This window comes from Drosophila guanche, unplaced genomic scaffold, assembly GCF_900245975.1.
Source record: "Drosophila guanche unplaced genomic scaffold, DGUA_6, whole genome shotgun sequence".
Taxonomy (NCBI): domain Eukaryota; kingdom Metazoa; phylum Arthropoda; class Insecta; order Diptera; family Drosophilidae; genus Drosophila; species Drosophila guanche.
The window spans coordinates 4,117,705-4,133,056 of record NW_022995750.1 but is presented as its reverse complement, the minus strand read 5'-3'; the positions used below and the strand labels follow the sequence as shown (position 1 = coordinate 4,133,056).

Below are 15,352 nucleotides of genomic sequence, written 5' to 3'. Positions count from 1 at the left end.
TGGCTACAGCAGGGCGCTGATAGAAAGAGCGATAGTGAACGGGAGTGGGAGTGGGAGAGAGGAAGGAAGGAAACCTGATATTAGCAGCAGATATATTCATGTGGCCTGCTGTCAGGCGGAAAGTCAGTGGCGGCATCATGGCAACGTGGCGTATGTGTGCTGCCCCCGCTCTTTTGTGGTCTATATGCCAGCGCTGGGTTTTTGGGGGCGAAGCGTGTCGAAGCATCTCAGTTGGAAAATGGGTGACAATTCATGACAGAGCATGAGCATTTGCGCGTAATTTACATATACCCAACCAACCCAACCGTACGAGTATTCCTACGTTTCGATGGTCCAATGGTTGCCTGGTTACTGGTGCCCCGTGCCCCGTATCCCACAGCTTCCTGCATAATGCCACAAAATTCTCTGGCGAATTTTGGCCGCCAGTTTTCGGCTTTGACTTGACTGCACTTAGCCCTCATGGTACACACTCATTCTCTTGCCTGGCACAATGTGCTTAAAATTCCGTTTTCCATGCATTTTCCACACAGCAAACGACAACAACAGCAGCAAAAATAAGCAGGAAAACTGAGCGAAAAATATAACACCAACTGGAAAGGCAACTTCTCTAGCTCACACACATTTTAAATGCAAATGACACCCAATGGAGAGATAGGAACAGAACAGACCACGATGGGAGCGGGAAATGGAAGTGGCTTTGGAGTCTGCAGATTAAAAGTGAAATTAGTTTTTCCCCTCTAATAAGCCAATTCCTAGGCGCCCGGGCCCGGGCCCGCGCCTGCTGCCCCGAAATCAGTTAGTGGCTGAATGAATTTCAATTAGGGCAAAATGGAAGCCAAAACTATTCCATTTCCAAAGTGTTTGCAGATTTCAGAGTGTTTCAGATAATGTGCCTGGAGGGTTGCCAAATGAAAAATAATTAAATTTGTTGCAATCCCAAAAAGAATTATTGAAATGACAGCAATTATTTCAAGGATTGCCAACAATCTCATGTATTTCAGTTATAAACTTTTCAAATTTTGCAATAAGTTCAGAAGCGAATTATTTTGCGACTTATTTTTTCTTGGCTTGCTTGAGGCGTTTTTCCTTCTTATGTTGGGCCTTCTTCCACTTCTTCCAGTACACTTGTATCTTAGAAGCCGCCCGATTCATCGTAAAGTTCAAGATGCGGTTCTGTCGAGCGCGACGCTCCTGATCCTCGCGCTTCACCACCACTTCCTTGTAGACGCGCTCGATCTGCCGGTGCCCGACCAAGAAGGCATCCAACTCCTTTTTAGCTTTTGCGTATTGATTGGTAAGCTCCAAGTTCTCAACCATTTTGTCGCGAATACTGTGATCGTACTTCTTAATGAGGCCTTGCAGCTGCAGGAGAAGTTTGTTTCTGGCCGAGGGGCATTATTTGGTTATTGGCAGCAGGATCTATGCGTGCGACACTCACTTTTCCTCGCGTTCCTCCATCTCCTGATGGAGATTCTGTTTTGTTGTCTGCTCATAGATGTGGCGATCCTTCTCCAGCTCTGCCTCGAGTACCGCCTGCTTTTCCAGACTTTCCTTTTGATTCTTCTTCACGATCCGAGTGCTCTTGTCCCTGAGGTGTAGAGAAATCAGTGAGTAAGTTATTGATCTCATGTTAGGGGTTGGCCCTTACATCTCATTTTGTATCCGTTCATTTTTCTCTCGCTTTTTCTTGGCCAACATATCCTCATACTTCTTGAGATAGGCCTCCTTGGCGGCCATCTTCCACTTGAGTGTCATCTTCTGCGAGTGGATTTTCTTCTTCAGGAGATCAACATTCGCTTTAATGCCCTCGTTCTCCAGATACATGGCATGCAGCTTCCGCTCCTGGGCAATGACATCCGCCGAAGTGCGATACAAACGCTCTTTGGCCAAATCGAAGAGCATCTCGAAGGCCACCAGAAGCTTCTTCTCGTCCTCCCTCATATTGTTGTAGAACGTGGGGAACATCTTGTACATCTGATGGTTCCGCTGGAAGTAGTCGATGATCTTAATTATACCATGGTCCATCAGGGGAGGACGCTTTTCCTTCAGTATGAATTCGCGGCGCCGCACAAATGACTCCACGAGATCGACGGCCTTCTCGTATTGGGTGCCCCTGAGGACCTTGGCCATAAAAGTGGGATTGTCCAAGAGTTTCGGCAATATCATTGAGATCTTAACGCGTTCTATCGACTCGGCCACCACATCTATTACACATCCAATTTGTATGAGCCGCACACTAGAGAAATCTGTGGGTATTCATGAATGTCCTGTCTATCTGTAGAGGATTCTGGTGTTCTGTTTACCCACCATGTAGTGCCATCTTTATGGCATTCACCTTCTCCTCCGGCTTCTTCTTGCCACGCAACATCTCCGTCATACTCATCTTGGCGTCTGGTGTTTTTTGTTTTTGTTGCTTGTTTTTATTTTTTGCTCATCTAAAATATGTATTCAGATTCCCAAAAGTGTGTGTGTGTCTGTTACCCTGTCAGTGTAATTCAATTCTGAATTGAAATGCACAGAGATTCTGTGCCGTTTGACTCTGATCTCCCTGAACGATGATGCCAATTTATGGACATGAGTTCTCGTATTTACACAGAAAACAAAACGGGGACAGACAGAACCTTCCTTACCCACATCCATCTCTGGCCCAAGTTCGTTGGTTGAGCTCAAAACTTAGTCAAGTGGCAGAGCTCCACGGATGACATTGCATCGCGGGACGGGTCTAATACTGCTGCTGCTGCTGGGGGCAAAGTTTCTAAACAAATGCCTGGGAATTTGTGACTGCAAATGCACCGCTTTCCGCTTCAGTTCTCTCTTTGCACTTCCCGGTCCAGCTTCAGGTTTTGTTTTTTTTTCTTCGTCACTTTTGTGTTGTGTTTCATGTTGCCAGAAAAATTTATGGCCACCAATATTTTTGGCCATGCAAAAGACGCGCATAGCAGTGGCGTAGAGCAAATGGCAAACAACTTGCACCAGACCGTCACAGACGATGCACCTAAATAAACAAATGCATGAGGCTGGGGTGGAGAGGGGATGTTGCTGCAGTTGTGTCGGTGTGGTGTTCGTGGTGCATTTTTGGGGAACAATAGTGTAGCTGTGCCGTAATTTGTATGCACAACGCGGACAGCCTCAGTCGGCTCCGCCTCCGCCTGCAGATTCACATCCTCACTCCCAACCAACGACTGGATCCGAATTGAGCAGCATGCGCCAGTGAACTCTTTCGGATTTATCTTTATTCGCCATGTTCTTTGTGTTTTAATACTCTAACTGGTGGGAAGGGTGTGACAGAATAGGTAAGAAAATGAAGCAAATCTACTAATCTTCTTTGGAATTCTGAGCAGATATTACTCTTAATTGAATATGTTTCGATTTGATATTTGGCCTAGGTTGAATGATTCCCAGTTGAATGATTCCCATTATTTCCTGAACAGTTTTTGCTGCAGTTTTTTACACTGTTTTCTCTTCTAAAGAGTACAGCACAATTCGTTACATTGTTGTGCTTTTCCAATCCATTTTTTCTGTCACATTCTGCTGTTCTTGTTGCTGTTGCTCTGCGCTTATTGCATTTGTCTCGATTCGTTTGGTTCGCACAAAAACAAATTGCCGGAAGTATGCAAATGTATGATGCAGCTTATCAGATATTGTTTGAGAGCCTCTGCTCTGCACTGCACTGTTCTCTCTCGCTCTATCTTTATCCTGTGTGGCCGTCTGAATGGGTGGGTGGGGTGTCTGAGTTTCAGATACAGGCACACTGGGCGTGCCACTTGGCACGACTCTCATTTGCCTTGCAAAAAGACGCACCAGAGACACTCGCCACCAAAAAAAAAAAAGGCGGCGCTGGGGAAAATTGGAATTGAACTGTCAGCTGCAGTCTGGGCCTCAGGAATGGAAATGGATATTGAATTATATGTTCACGTTATGCTAAAGATCCATCAGATGACACCAACAGCGAAACACCAAGAGACGAGATTTAATTAAAATATTTATTTGGCCAAACAAGAGATCAGAGAAAAATTCTGGAGGAGAGATTCCTGGAATTTCTTGTATGCCATTGATGGGAGCAAAAGTCTTTGCGTTTAATGTAATTTCTATATTCCAATAAAAGATCACTGAAGTGCCCCGGAACCCCACGCCTAACATTCTATTTATAGACTTTCTTTTGATGGATTTTTGACTGCCATTCATTTTCATCGCCTTGTTCTGTCTTCCTTCGAATAGTCTACGGTTTTCATCGACTCTTATTTCATGAGCAAATTAATCCATAGGCGACTGCCAGTTGATGTCATTTATCATCGCTCCAACTTTTTGACATTTATGCACTGTGACAAGCAGCAGGTCCCAGCAGTGACACAATCGCCAGGACTCGACTCTCTCTCTCTCTCTCTCTTGTTTTCGTCTAGGATCTGTGTCCGAGTTGCTGCTGCTGTTGCCGCTGCTGTTGATGGTGTTTATGGGCCCTTACAAAAGTTTCCTTTTCGGACAGTTGACATATTTTCTTTTAACTCTGCTACATGACTATTTGATATTTCCATATTTCTTTAGACACACTTTTCCGCACATCGAAAAAACTGAGAAGAGAGCAACACCCACAATACCTTCCCCCCCCTATTGATAAATGATTGTGATGGATTTTTATTGCTCAGGGCTGCCGTTCCTGTTCTTTGGCGTCTGCTGTCCTGCACGACCTGGTCCATGGTTCTGTCTGGGGTGGGGTCGGGGTCTGGGCCACATGTATGACACGCTGTTGGCCGCCTGCTTATCAACAGTTTAGCGGCTTGTGTGCCTGACAGGTGAATAAAAGCAGCTGTCAACACTTTTTTATCCCTGTCTCTGTAGGTAGTCCCGTAGCTGTAGCCCTCTCTCTGTGTGTGGGCAACTGAAAGTCCATTAATATTGATATAGAATATATTGATTTTCCTTTTTGTTTCCCTTCCTGTTTTTTGCCAGCAACAGCAACAAGAGCAGCAGCCGCAGCTGCTGAGTAGGGAAATGATTGAGGCAGGACATCATGGCTCATGTGTGTGTGGATGTCTGTCTGTGGATTAGAAGATTAATGTTTCTGCTTGTCTGTTCTGCGGGCAGGGTGGGAGATATCCATCCCAATTCCTAAATAAGTTGTCTGAGAATCTCTCTTGAATCGAGTCCTCGTACCGCAAATGCTTACAATTAGCTTCTGGCAATTGTGTGGTTAGAGAAAGGAAAAGCACTTGGATATTGATTTGCCTTTTTGGTAAGCTTATTAAAAATAAATTGCTCGGCCATCCATCAAATGTACAGAGAGACAGCGGGAAGACAGAAAGAAAGAGAAAACCTGAAAGAAGTGAATGGAAAGACACACACAGAAATTCGTTAAAGTCAAAGTGGAGAAATTGGCAAAATCCGAATGCATTTTACGGTCACAAAATCAATTCAATGGCTCAATTTAAGTCATTTGGGGCGTGGCAACTGCACTTTACAGTTCCTTCCACCCGTGACTCCTGCTTGGCCATGCTTTACAAAATTTTATGTATAATTTATTGATACACTCAGCTGGCAATAAAAATTGATGGCAGAAACACATTTACACACGCAACGACAGAAGGCAGTGACCAGAGGGCAGAGGGCAGAGGGACGGCTTGGCCATAATTTTTCATTTCATTGTTTTGTGGGGAGTCGTGGGAAAATACGCGGCGTAGGATAAACAAAAACACAAACAGCAGCCCAAAAGTAGCAAAAGGCAACAACCAACCAGAAATAAAGAAGAAAAGCGAAGAAAATCCCCGACGGAAAGGGAAGCGAATTTTTGTGATATTTATTTGCAGAGAGGAATTCAAAAGGAAGAGCACTACGAACGGTGGAGCTCAAAAAGAAGAGCAGCTTGGTGTGGAGAAAAAAGAAGAGCAGTTCAGGGAAAAGAAAACCAAAAAAAAAAGACGGGCCAGTATCACTTCGCAGGAGCAGAAAAAAGAAGAAAGTGGCACAACTGAGAAGCGAACTGCAATAAAATCAAGCAGACAAAACAGACGGAAATGAAAGCACAAAAATAATGTCCCCGGCAGGAAAATGGGCAAAAAAAAAGGAAAGTGAAAAGTTTTCGCCCGAAGAGAAACTAAATCCAGAAACCAAAGGCACAGCGCAACGCTGTTGATTTTATTTTTATTGCCATAATTTATATATATGCACAGATCCGTTCTGTTAAGAAGAGCACAGCGTGGAAAATGGAAAAGTGGGGCATATACACATGAACATGCATACATATGTATGTATGTGTGTACGTAGGGCAGTGCACATTAAACCACAAGCTAGGGATAGTACTGAAGTGCGGGGCAATGGATTTATACCGCACTTTAAGGCAAATGAACAGCAGACTTATTTTCTTTTTCCTTCATTCTTTTCGTTTTTTTGTTGTACAGCTGCAAATCATTTTTAAATGCTAACAAATTTCCAGCAAAAGTTATGAAAAGTGTGGAGAAAAGCAAAGAAAATGAGAAATATATCAATCTTACACGCAGAAGTCGGTCGCAGAGAGGAAAAGCGCTGAGTGGAGCGACGGGAAGAGGGAAATTCAATAAAGTTTAAGAATGTTATTATTAAAAAAATAGTATAGCATACCTATGGGCGCCAACTGCAACTGCAGCTGCTGTTTTGTGTGTGTGTGTGTGGCCAAGTTTTTCTATACCATACAAATAGCCAAGTTGTACTGCGAATTTTAAAGAATTTTTAATGGCTTCCCCTAGCATACTTTACACCCTCCTGCACGCCACGTTCCTTTCAGTCTTCTCCTCTTCCTTAAAGTTTTCGCTTTTCTGACTAGAGTTTTGCGCTGCCTTTGCCTTGGCTTCCACTCGCACTGTGCCGTGCCGTGTCGTGGCTGTGGCATTGCCTGATCATTTACAATTCCACATTTTGTAGCACTCCGTGAATTATGCTTTTCATGTTTGGCTTTTTCCCAGTTTCTGCTTCGTTTTCTTCTTATTTTTCTTGGTGGTTTCTACTTAGGTTTCCGCTCTGCTGGCTCGGCGGTGCCCCATTTGTGTGTCTGCGACCTTTGGGGCGACAGCCGTAAGTACGCTAATAGCTTCTTATGACAGCAATGAGGGAAAATCATGCGAAAATTCAATTTTATGTCTTACTTTCAACGAAATGAAAGAGCAGATGAATGTGCAGGTCCGACAAGAAATGTCATCGCCAGAAAGGATGGACTAAGACAAAAGCTTTTGGTTTTAATTAATTGATTCTGCATCGAGAAGCAGCTTCTGCAGTTAATTAAATCCCAGTAATGGATGAAATTCTGCCTTAAATTCTGCCTCTATGTGCCAGGCATGCCTGCCCGGCACAAAGGATTCAATTTGTATGAAAATACCAGCATAAATCGTATTTATTTTTTGCCCTCGATTGTTTCTTCACTTCAGTGTGTGCGAGTATGTCAGTCAGAGATGCATATGTGGATGTCAGACACACGAGTGTGTGCTTACCGATCGACGTCAGCCACAGGGACACAGACAGAAACAGGGACAGGGACAGAGGCTGCCAAAAAAATTGGATATTGCAGGCTTTTGGGGGCGGGCAGACCAATGTCCATGCATTTAATAAGAGTCTTTCAGGTGGGCATCATCCATCCACTCCCAACGGCTAAGTGAGTGGAATTGTTTTGACATCAAGTGCCGCAGAATTCCCAACAATTGAAACAAATTAAGGCAGAGGGGAAATGGAATCCGGACCGTTCTACCGTTGTCCGCGCGTGTTAACAAAACCACTTTATGCAGTTCATTGAAATCATTTTCCTCACCCTTTATTTGCACAGTTTTTCTGAATATTTTTCTGCTACTGCTGCTCCTTCAGAGCAATTTCCAGAACGTGGACACATGCAGAGACACACAGATCATAATTGTTGTCGTTGGCAGTTGTAAATTTGTAAATTGCTTCACAGGAGATGGGGGAGAAGGCGGTCGGCCTCTGAGGTAGGTATATCCTGGGGCATGGGGCAACATCTGTTCCAGCCAGGCACTCATTCATTTTTAATGTATGCAACTGCAATGGAGCCACCCCCTCCTGCTCCAACCGTCAGCTGAAGAGCAAATGTCGTGCAACTTTTCCATGCCACAGAGCATGCCACCACCCATCACCCACTTATCGTATGGCATTGGCGGCTGCTGCTGTTCAGCCTTTGACATTGCTTGCACAAGCGGATATTGAGATATTGAGCCATTGAGTCGCTAATTGGCGATAGCTTCCCTGGGGCGTAAGTGTGCTACATACATATTCGGTTCTTTCATTTTAAGTCTTAAATTTAAAGGAAAAACTCACCAATTGTCATGCAGAGTATGCCGCCAAGGAGCAGCTGCGTCAGCTGTGGCCCATGGACGGACCAGGGGCCCGTTTCGAGGGTATGCATTTTGCTGCGACTTCGATTCCTCCACAGGCGCATGCCGTTCAGCGGCAGAGTCAACACACTCGGATCGGATGGGGAGCTCGAGCTCTCTTACTCTGGGGGCGAAAATGTTCACTTACGCGGAAATAATGCACAGCTCGGCACTTTCACTGGCGGATGATGGCGGATGTGGTTGTAGCCAGCGATGATGGAGCGCAGAAGGCGGCCCGAGCCGCACCACAGATATGTGAAAGCATTTAACACCAGCGCCTGCGAGTTGCGGACTGCTGTATACTGCTGAAACTGCGGAACACGCAACGCCGCGTATACGCAACGGTCATAAACAGCCCAGCCGAGCAGAGCAGAGATTCCACTCGAGAATATCGCAAACGTTCACAAATTTCACCTTCGACTGAGCTCCACGCCGACTGACAGTTTGTCAAATAATAGTTTTCGCTCTCGTTCACTTTTTGCTTCGTTTTATGCTTTATTTATTTTTTGCGATATTTGCGGACGGTTTGTTTCGGATTCTCCCTTTTGTTTTATGGGCAATTTTATGTCGTTAGTTGTTCATAAATTGTTTTTATTTAATATTTATTTTTGGTGTTCAATGTTTCATTCATTTCGACAGGCAGTTTGCATCTAATGTGATTTCTCCTCTTTGGGCCATAAATAAACGCTGGCTCTTGGCCATTTTTCTGGGCTGCCCCGCCGCGAGAAGCAACATCTGTCCCTTCTTTCGAATCAAATCGAATTAAATCCAGAGAGCATTGGGCGTTTATCTGGAATGAAACAAAAGGCAATCGAGGGTTTTTAATGTGTCTTTTAATAGAGAATCGATTTATTTTCGTCGATTGCTAAATGCCAAGTGATTTACTATGCCCCTAGCTATCTCTCCACTCCACACTCCCCATTGTCTCCTTTCCCTTTGTCCGAGTGTGTGTGTGAGTGTGAAGAGTGCCCGCTAGCACACATGTGTGTTGCTATTGTAGATAATTGCTTTTGGCCGGGTTCGAAATTCGTGTTTAGTTTGGCGCTCAATTAATTATCTCAAGTTTCGCCATTTGTCGGCTTAGTTGGCCGGCCCGAGAATCGGCATTGGCCCCAGGGCTGAATGTTCCTGCAATTTGTATTCAATGCGGCAAATTACTCCTTCCACCAACCCCTTGAAACATCTCCAATACTTGTCAATTAATTAGGGAAACCAGCCCACCGCCAACACACCCACCTACCCCAGTGTCACGACACAGATTTCAGTGTGTTTTCACTTGAGTCTCAGAACAAGCACTCAAAAGAGGTCTGTCTCCTCCTGAAGTTTTTGTAGAATATCTCTTTAGTATTCGAAGCCATTTCAATATCAAACTTAATTTTAAATTGTTGGTAATCTTTTCTTGAAGAACTTTCACCGCTCGATGCATATTTCACTTCTGATTTACTTGGGTAATTTTTCATACAATTTTTGCCCATGTCGGCAGCAGCTGGCGGCGCCGTCAAAGTGGCACACGACTGACGCTCTCTCTCTCTCCCTTTCTCTCGAGGGAGCACAAAAAAGACAAACACAAATTTATCTTCATAATTTTCCACACGTTACTGGCAACTCATCTGCATAAGCACGCACATGTGTGAGTGTGAGTGTGTGTGTGTGGATGCGGATGTGTGTGAGGGACCATGCAACGCTGCAAAACTGTCACCGAAAGTGAAAGGCGGAGGCAGTAATGCTGAAAGCACACTCCGGGCCCCCCTAGCGAATGTAGGCCACTGGCAGCACAGAATGTTGACTTTAACGTGGCCCTCGCCTTTTGAAATTTATGCAGCTGACGGGCTACTCACGAAGAGAAAGGGAGAGGGAGATATATAGAGAGAGAGAGAGAGAGCGAGAGGCAGCATCAAAACTGGCAGCCGTTTTAAAGGCTTAGAGCAGCAGCAGCCTGAAGTCCGTCCGACTGGTGTGCTTTCATTAATTTTTTTTTTTGGTTTTCTCTAAGCCTCGGAAGTTGAAAGATTTATGCGGGTGGAACCCAACCCGAAAATAGAGAGAGAGAGAGAACTCAGAAGAGTGTAGGAGTGGAGCCTTCGGGGCCTTGTAATTAAAAAGTTTGTCTAAACAATTCTCTAATTAAATATTATTCGTCTGGAATTGCTGTTGCGAACAAACAGCTTTCGCTTCGGTTTGGTTCTGCCTTCATGTGAATATTAATGACTTGACATTCTAGAGGTGGTGAAACTTTCACTGGGGGGTGGACAGTCACTTGCCCACAAATGTTGCTCAATTTTCGGTTGGAGCTGCCATTAAAACAGGAAACAACAGCAGCGGCAGCAGCGGCAGCATCTCTCGTCAACCCTTTAATGGCTTAATGACGAAACCACCAAGTACATAGTTGAGCGACCAAATTGAGCAGCACTCACTTATTCCAGGCGACTGGAGCTGGAGTCGAACACTTCACAATGAAAGAGTGAGAGTGAGAGAGGGACACAGGGGACACAGTGGAGAGGTGTTGTAGCATCCCTTAGTAATGTAAATTAAATGGCATTTGAAAGTAAATTTGGCACCAGTCACCAGCAGTTTATTTGTCATCTCATTACCCATTGATCTGCTGCCTGGATGAGGCTGGAGTGGTGTGCTTCACAGCATTCAATTATTGTAATTGTCTAGAGGGTGATTTCATTTAATTTGTAAAAGCAAAAACCCTCTGCCATGCCTCAATTCAATTGCGAGACTAGACTGATTCTTATTCAAAGTAGTTTACACCATTTTCTAGGCGACTAACTATATATGAAAACTAAATTTGCTACAGCTTGTGGCACTACATCATTCTTGCCGCTATTCCCATCCAGTCAGCCAGCCAAAGCCAGCCATAGCCAGCCAAAGCCATCCATCCATCTGTCCTGGGGGTCTGCGGGACTGCGGGTCTCGGGGGAAATTTATCTAAATGTTGTTTCAAAACTTCAACTTGTGCGCCTCCTTTCATGGCTCTGGTTCTCCACTGCTACTGCTACAGCTATAGCTACAGCTACGGCTCATGGCTTTGTTTCTCTCTGGCTGTGGATTTTTTTTTTCACACTCTCTCTGAATCAGTTTTTGGTCCGGGGTACTGGGATTGGCCTCTCCTCGAAGTTGACACGACTAAAGACATTACACAACAGATTACGTATACGGCATACGAGAGAGGGGTCGGCTCAAGGCAGAGAATTTTCCCATTAAAGTGTGCTGCTGCTGCTCTTGCTTATGCTGTACAACAAATTGTTATGGCATTGCCTAGCGCCTGTGTGTGAGTGTGCGTGTGGGTGTGGGTATGGGCGTTCCCCTTCCCCACCATTCTCGAGCTACTCTTTTCGAGCTCTGAATTAATGTCTGTTGCCCCCAGCAGGCGGTGGCAGGCCCCTTTCATTTGCTGTAGTCCTGGCTCCCGAGATGTTTATCTTAACATCTATAAAAACATCTACTACATCTGGATGTTAGTGTGTGTGTGTGTGTGTGGAGCATGTTCATGTGATGTCCATGCCCCTGGCACGTGCAGCTCTCATCATGAAGTAGTCTAGTCAAAATAGTTTTCCTCGCCTCCGTCACTACGTCACTCCGCTACTGCGCCACTCCGATTTCTGGCAGTTTCTCAGTCTGTCAGCGGCTCCGGGTGGAGTGGCGTTGAGTGGAGGCTTTACTGTTGCTTTTAAAAGCTTAAGCTGGAGCACACAAAAACACTTTCCCCACATTCTTAATGAATGCTTCTGCCGCTGCTGCTGCTTGTTTTCCGCAACACACACAAACATGATGCCCAATATAAATTCTACAGTTTGTGTTTAAGCTGTGGAAATGTATTTCTATAGTTGGAAAATTGATTCCCGGGCATAACTATTGCTCAACTAAGTTATATATTTGCTTTTGCAAAAGTATAAGCAATCTTAAACAGCAGAATTTTGCCACGAAAGGCAAAGCGAAGCTCTCAATTTCTTCAGTTTATGGCTTTTTTACACACACATGGAATATACTCCGTCTTCGGGCATCGCAAGTAATTTTTTTGCTTTGTTTTTGAAGACGAAAATAATATGTGAAGGGTCGGTCAGTCTGAAGGAGTCGAGGGATGGCTTTGGGTAAGGAGAGACCCAAGTGGAAACGGAAACTATTACACTGGGCAGCGAAAAAGTCTATAAAAGCAAATGTTGCCTCCCATCCAACGCCTTGGTGGCCACGGGGCCCCAGCACGGCTGGCAACAGCCGAGCGGCAACAACAAATAGCGGAAAATAAAGTCGGCTATAAAAATCACAGGTTTATATACCATTTTCAGTAGCACGAAAGGCCAGTTGCAGCAGCGGCAGAAGACTCAGCGACAGAGGCACACATCACAGTTCAAAATTGTTGTTGCTGAGAAGCACTTTAAACAGCGATTGAGTGGCGGCCCCATACCCGAAAAGGAAACCAAGAAAAACTTGCCAAAATGTGCGAGAGAGAGAGAGAGAGGGAGAGAGAGAGAGCACATGATTACGTCAGCATCGGAATCTGGCAGTGTGTCACTTGCCAACCGCCTTCGTTGCTGTCGTCGTCGTCGTCGTCATTGCGCGCGTACTATGGAAAGTTAATCGAGAAAAGTGGAAAAGACAGTTGAAAGTTTAATCTTCAATTGAAAGTTTCGACATTGCTCCACGACGAATTTAAGTAAACCCCCAAAACGATAAACTGGAACCAAAACAAAATTATAAATAAACCCAAATTAGATGTGTAGGAATTTGGAGAATATTTCCTGGATATTGTTGCCTTTCCTTTTGGGGGCCTTTTTCACCACCCACAGTGGCTGGCGCGTGTCTTCTTTGATGGCACATCATAAATCAGATGAGACTCGCCCCATGCCCACACACGGGACTACCATAAACTTTGATCTGTTAATAAATTGCGTACACTTAATCATCTCTCAGGTAGCTACCAAGCAAAGTTTTGCCCAACCAATTTATACACAGGGTATAAGTTAGAGTATGTATATATAAGTTTGCAGAAATATTCACAGTCATTTATTCATATGCCAATCTGTGCAAAACTTAAGCAAACAGAGTTCGGAGCTAAGAATTATTACTGGGGCTGCTGACTAAAAATTTAATTTATGGCTCAGGCTGACAGATTACTCATACGCATCGTAGGAACGGAGGTCCACTCCACTTTGAATGCATTATGGCAAGTGAATCCACACTTGTTTCTGCCGTCCAGCCCGCCGAAGGCCCCAATGCAATTAACACATACACCCAAGCCACTTAGCGATAGGCTCTCATCTCTCATGAGAGTGTGAGAGAGGTAATCGCTGCAGCGCACTGTGTGTAAAATGTTGGCCCAAATTGGGGATCCACTTAAATGCAACATCAAGCCGACCATCGCATCGCCATCGGATGGGTGGGTGGATGGGTCGGGTTGGGGTCAGAGTAAACCCACCAGCAAATTAGGTAAACTAATCAATGCAAGTGCATTTGTTCTGTCTGCTTGCGTGTTTGCGTTTGTGTGTGTGTGTCGGATGTCGGGGAGGATTTTCCAGGTGGTTCGATGTCAATTTTTGCTTCACTTTGCACATTACTCGCTTGCTCATTTCCCGCTTGCTCTCTGTCTGTTTACGTGTGCGTTCCATGCAGCTTAAGCTTTATTTGTCTGTGTGTGCCACCACATGAAACAAAGGCAAATATAGATCAAGAATTTCTCGAGCACCCTCACACATACACACCGTGTGATGATGCTGCAAATTTTCGCATTAATAAATCTTTTGTTTGCCTAATAAATTTCCAAACAGCAAACGTTTCAGCCATTTTCTTCCTGCTTCTCCCTTTCTAAGTTGTTTAATTTATGTGTTTGCCTGGCACTCGACCATGGCAGTAGATTCCTTCGTTAATTTTAAGCTGCCAGTCTTGCGTTACTTTTGTACTTCTCCAATTTAAGTTCAAGGTTTCACCATAGACATTGGGGAGGTGTAATCTAATCAGGCAATTCTATTGGGATATTCCCCTCGGTTTTCCTCTAATTGAGTAAGAAAAGCAACTGGACATTTACATAAAAATCTATGGGAAAGCATACGGCTCAGAGCTCTGGTATCGATGTGGCGTCAGACAGAAGTTCAATCATGTAAATGAGTATGTCAAACAGGTTGGATCCCATAGGAGGAGTACTTGCCTGTCAGGCCTGGTATATGTCCTTGACCCCACAAGGAGGACATGTGTCAGCCAGTACACCACTCAAAAAGTACTCTACTCTGCCTGCCTCAATGTGGAAGCCTTTTACTGAAGGGTGTGGGTCTCATGTGCCATATAAAATATTTAATAAGCTTTGACCTTTCCTAATGAACCATCAACATATACATATGTATGCTGATTTGTGTATGTGTGTGTGCGACATGTCGATGTCAATGTATGTGAGCTAGTGCCCAAAAAGCAAATCAAATGGCTGGCCAGCAGCCAAGGGCACAGCCCAAATCCCAATCGAAATTCATGTCAATTATGGGGCTGAGATGTGGGGGCCTAACTGCTTGCATGTGTGTGTGCGTCATATATATTTTTGAATATTTTATGACAAAACCAAACTCGTTGTCAATGCTGTTTAGCCTTTTGTCAGCAACCCTCGATGCAACCTCCTCTGCAGAACCTTTTGCCTTTCTTTTTTTTTTTGTAGAAAATAAAAGTTTAGCTTTTCACACGTGCCACAACATAGCACACTCTACACCACAGCACACCCTTTGCCTTTTCGTGCCACACAAGCTGTCAACTCTTTACACAAATTATTAAAACATTTTCCCACGAGTGTCAACACTTTCGCCGCTTCGTCAGCTGGTCCGCCAGGGACTCTGCCCCGCCGCATAGATTCGGTAGAGAAGGGGGAACATTGGCACAAACCGCAATGAGAGCTCTTTAATATTTAAGGAAACTTGAAAAAAGCAAAAGACAAAGGGATAAGCAGCAACAGGAAAGACCAGCACCAGTGGCAGGGTCTTCCCCAAAAGTTCAACCGTTTCGCGGTTAAGTGTGACAATATTTTTTGT

At 44.6% G+C, this 15,352-nt stretch overlaps 2 protein-coding genes across 2 annotated transcripts in view; both read right to left on the bottom strand.

Annotated features, from left to right (window-relative positions):
* LOC117586041 (hemicentin-2) overlaps positions 1 to 15,352 on the bottom strand; it is a 63,316-nt gene that overhangs the window by 27,870 nt on the left and 20,094 nt on the right. Inside the window, exon 2 of the mRNA XM_034275886.1 lies at positions 8,287 to 9,132. Coding sequence (XP_034131777.1) covers positions 8,287 to 8,407 — 121 coding nt within the window. The 5' untranslated portion in view covers positions 8,408 to 9,132. The remainder of the gene's footprint in view (positions 1 to 8,286; positions 9,133 to 15,352) is intronic.
* On the bottom strand, positions 965 to 2,478 carry LOC117586039 (dynein regulatory complex protein 9). Its single transcript, XM_034275885.1, has 4 exons — positions 2,308 to 2,478; positions 1,649 to 2,246; positions 1,439 to 1,588; positions 965 to 1,381 (listed from the first exon to the last, which is right to left on the bottom strand). The coding sequence occupies exons 1-4, from the start codon at positions 2,381 to 2,383 to the stop codon at positions 1,054 to 1,056; spliced, it is 1,152 nt and encodes a 383-aa protein (XP_034131776.1). The 5' UTR covers positions 2,384 to 2,478; the 3' UTR covers positions 965 to 1,053.

Coding starts and splice junctions, on each gene's coding strand:
- LOC117586039 (XM_034275885.1), bottom strand. CDS start 2,383: ATGAGTATGACGGAGATGTTGCGTGGCAAGAAGAAGCCGGAGGAGAAG. Junction 1,589..1,648: donor GAACGGATACAAAATGAGAT/GTAAGGGCCAAC, acceptor TCTACACCTCAG/GGACAAGAGCACTCGGATCG. Junction 1,382..1,438: donor ATGGAGGAACGCGAGGAAAA/GTGAGTGTCGCA, acceptor CCCCTCGGCCAG/AAACAAACTTCTCCTGCAGC.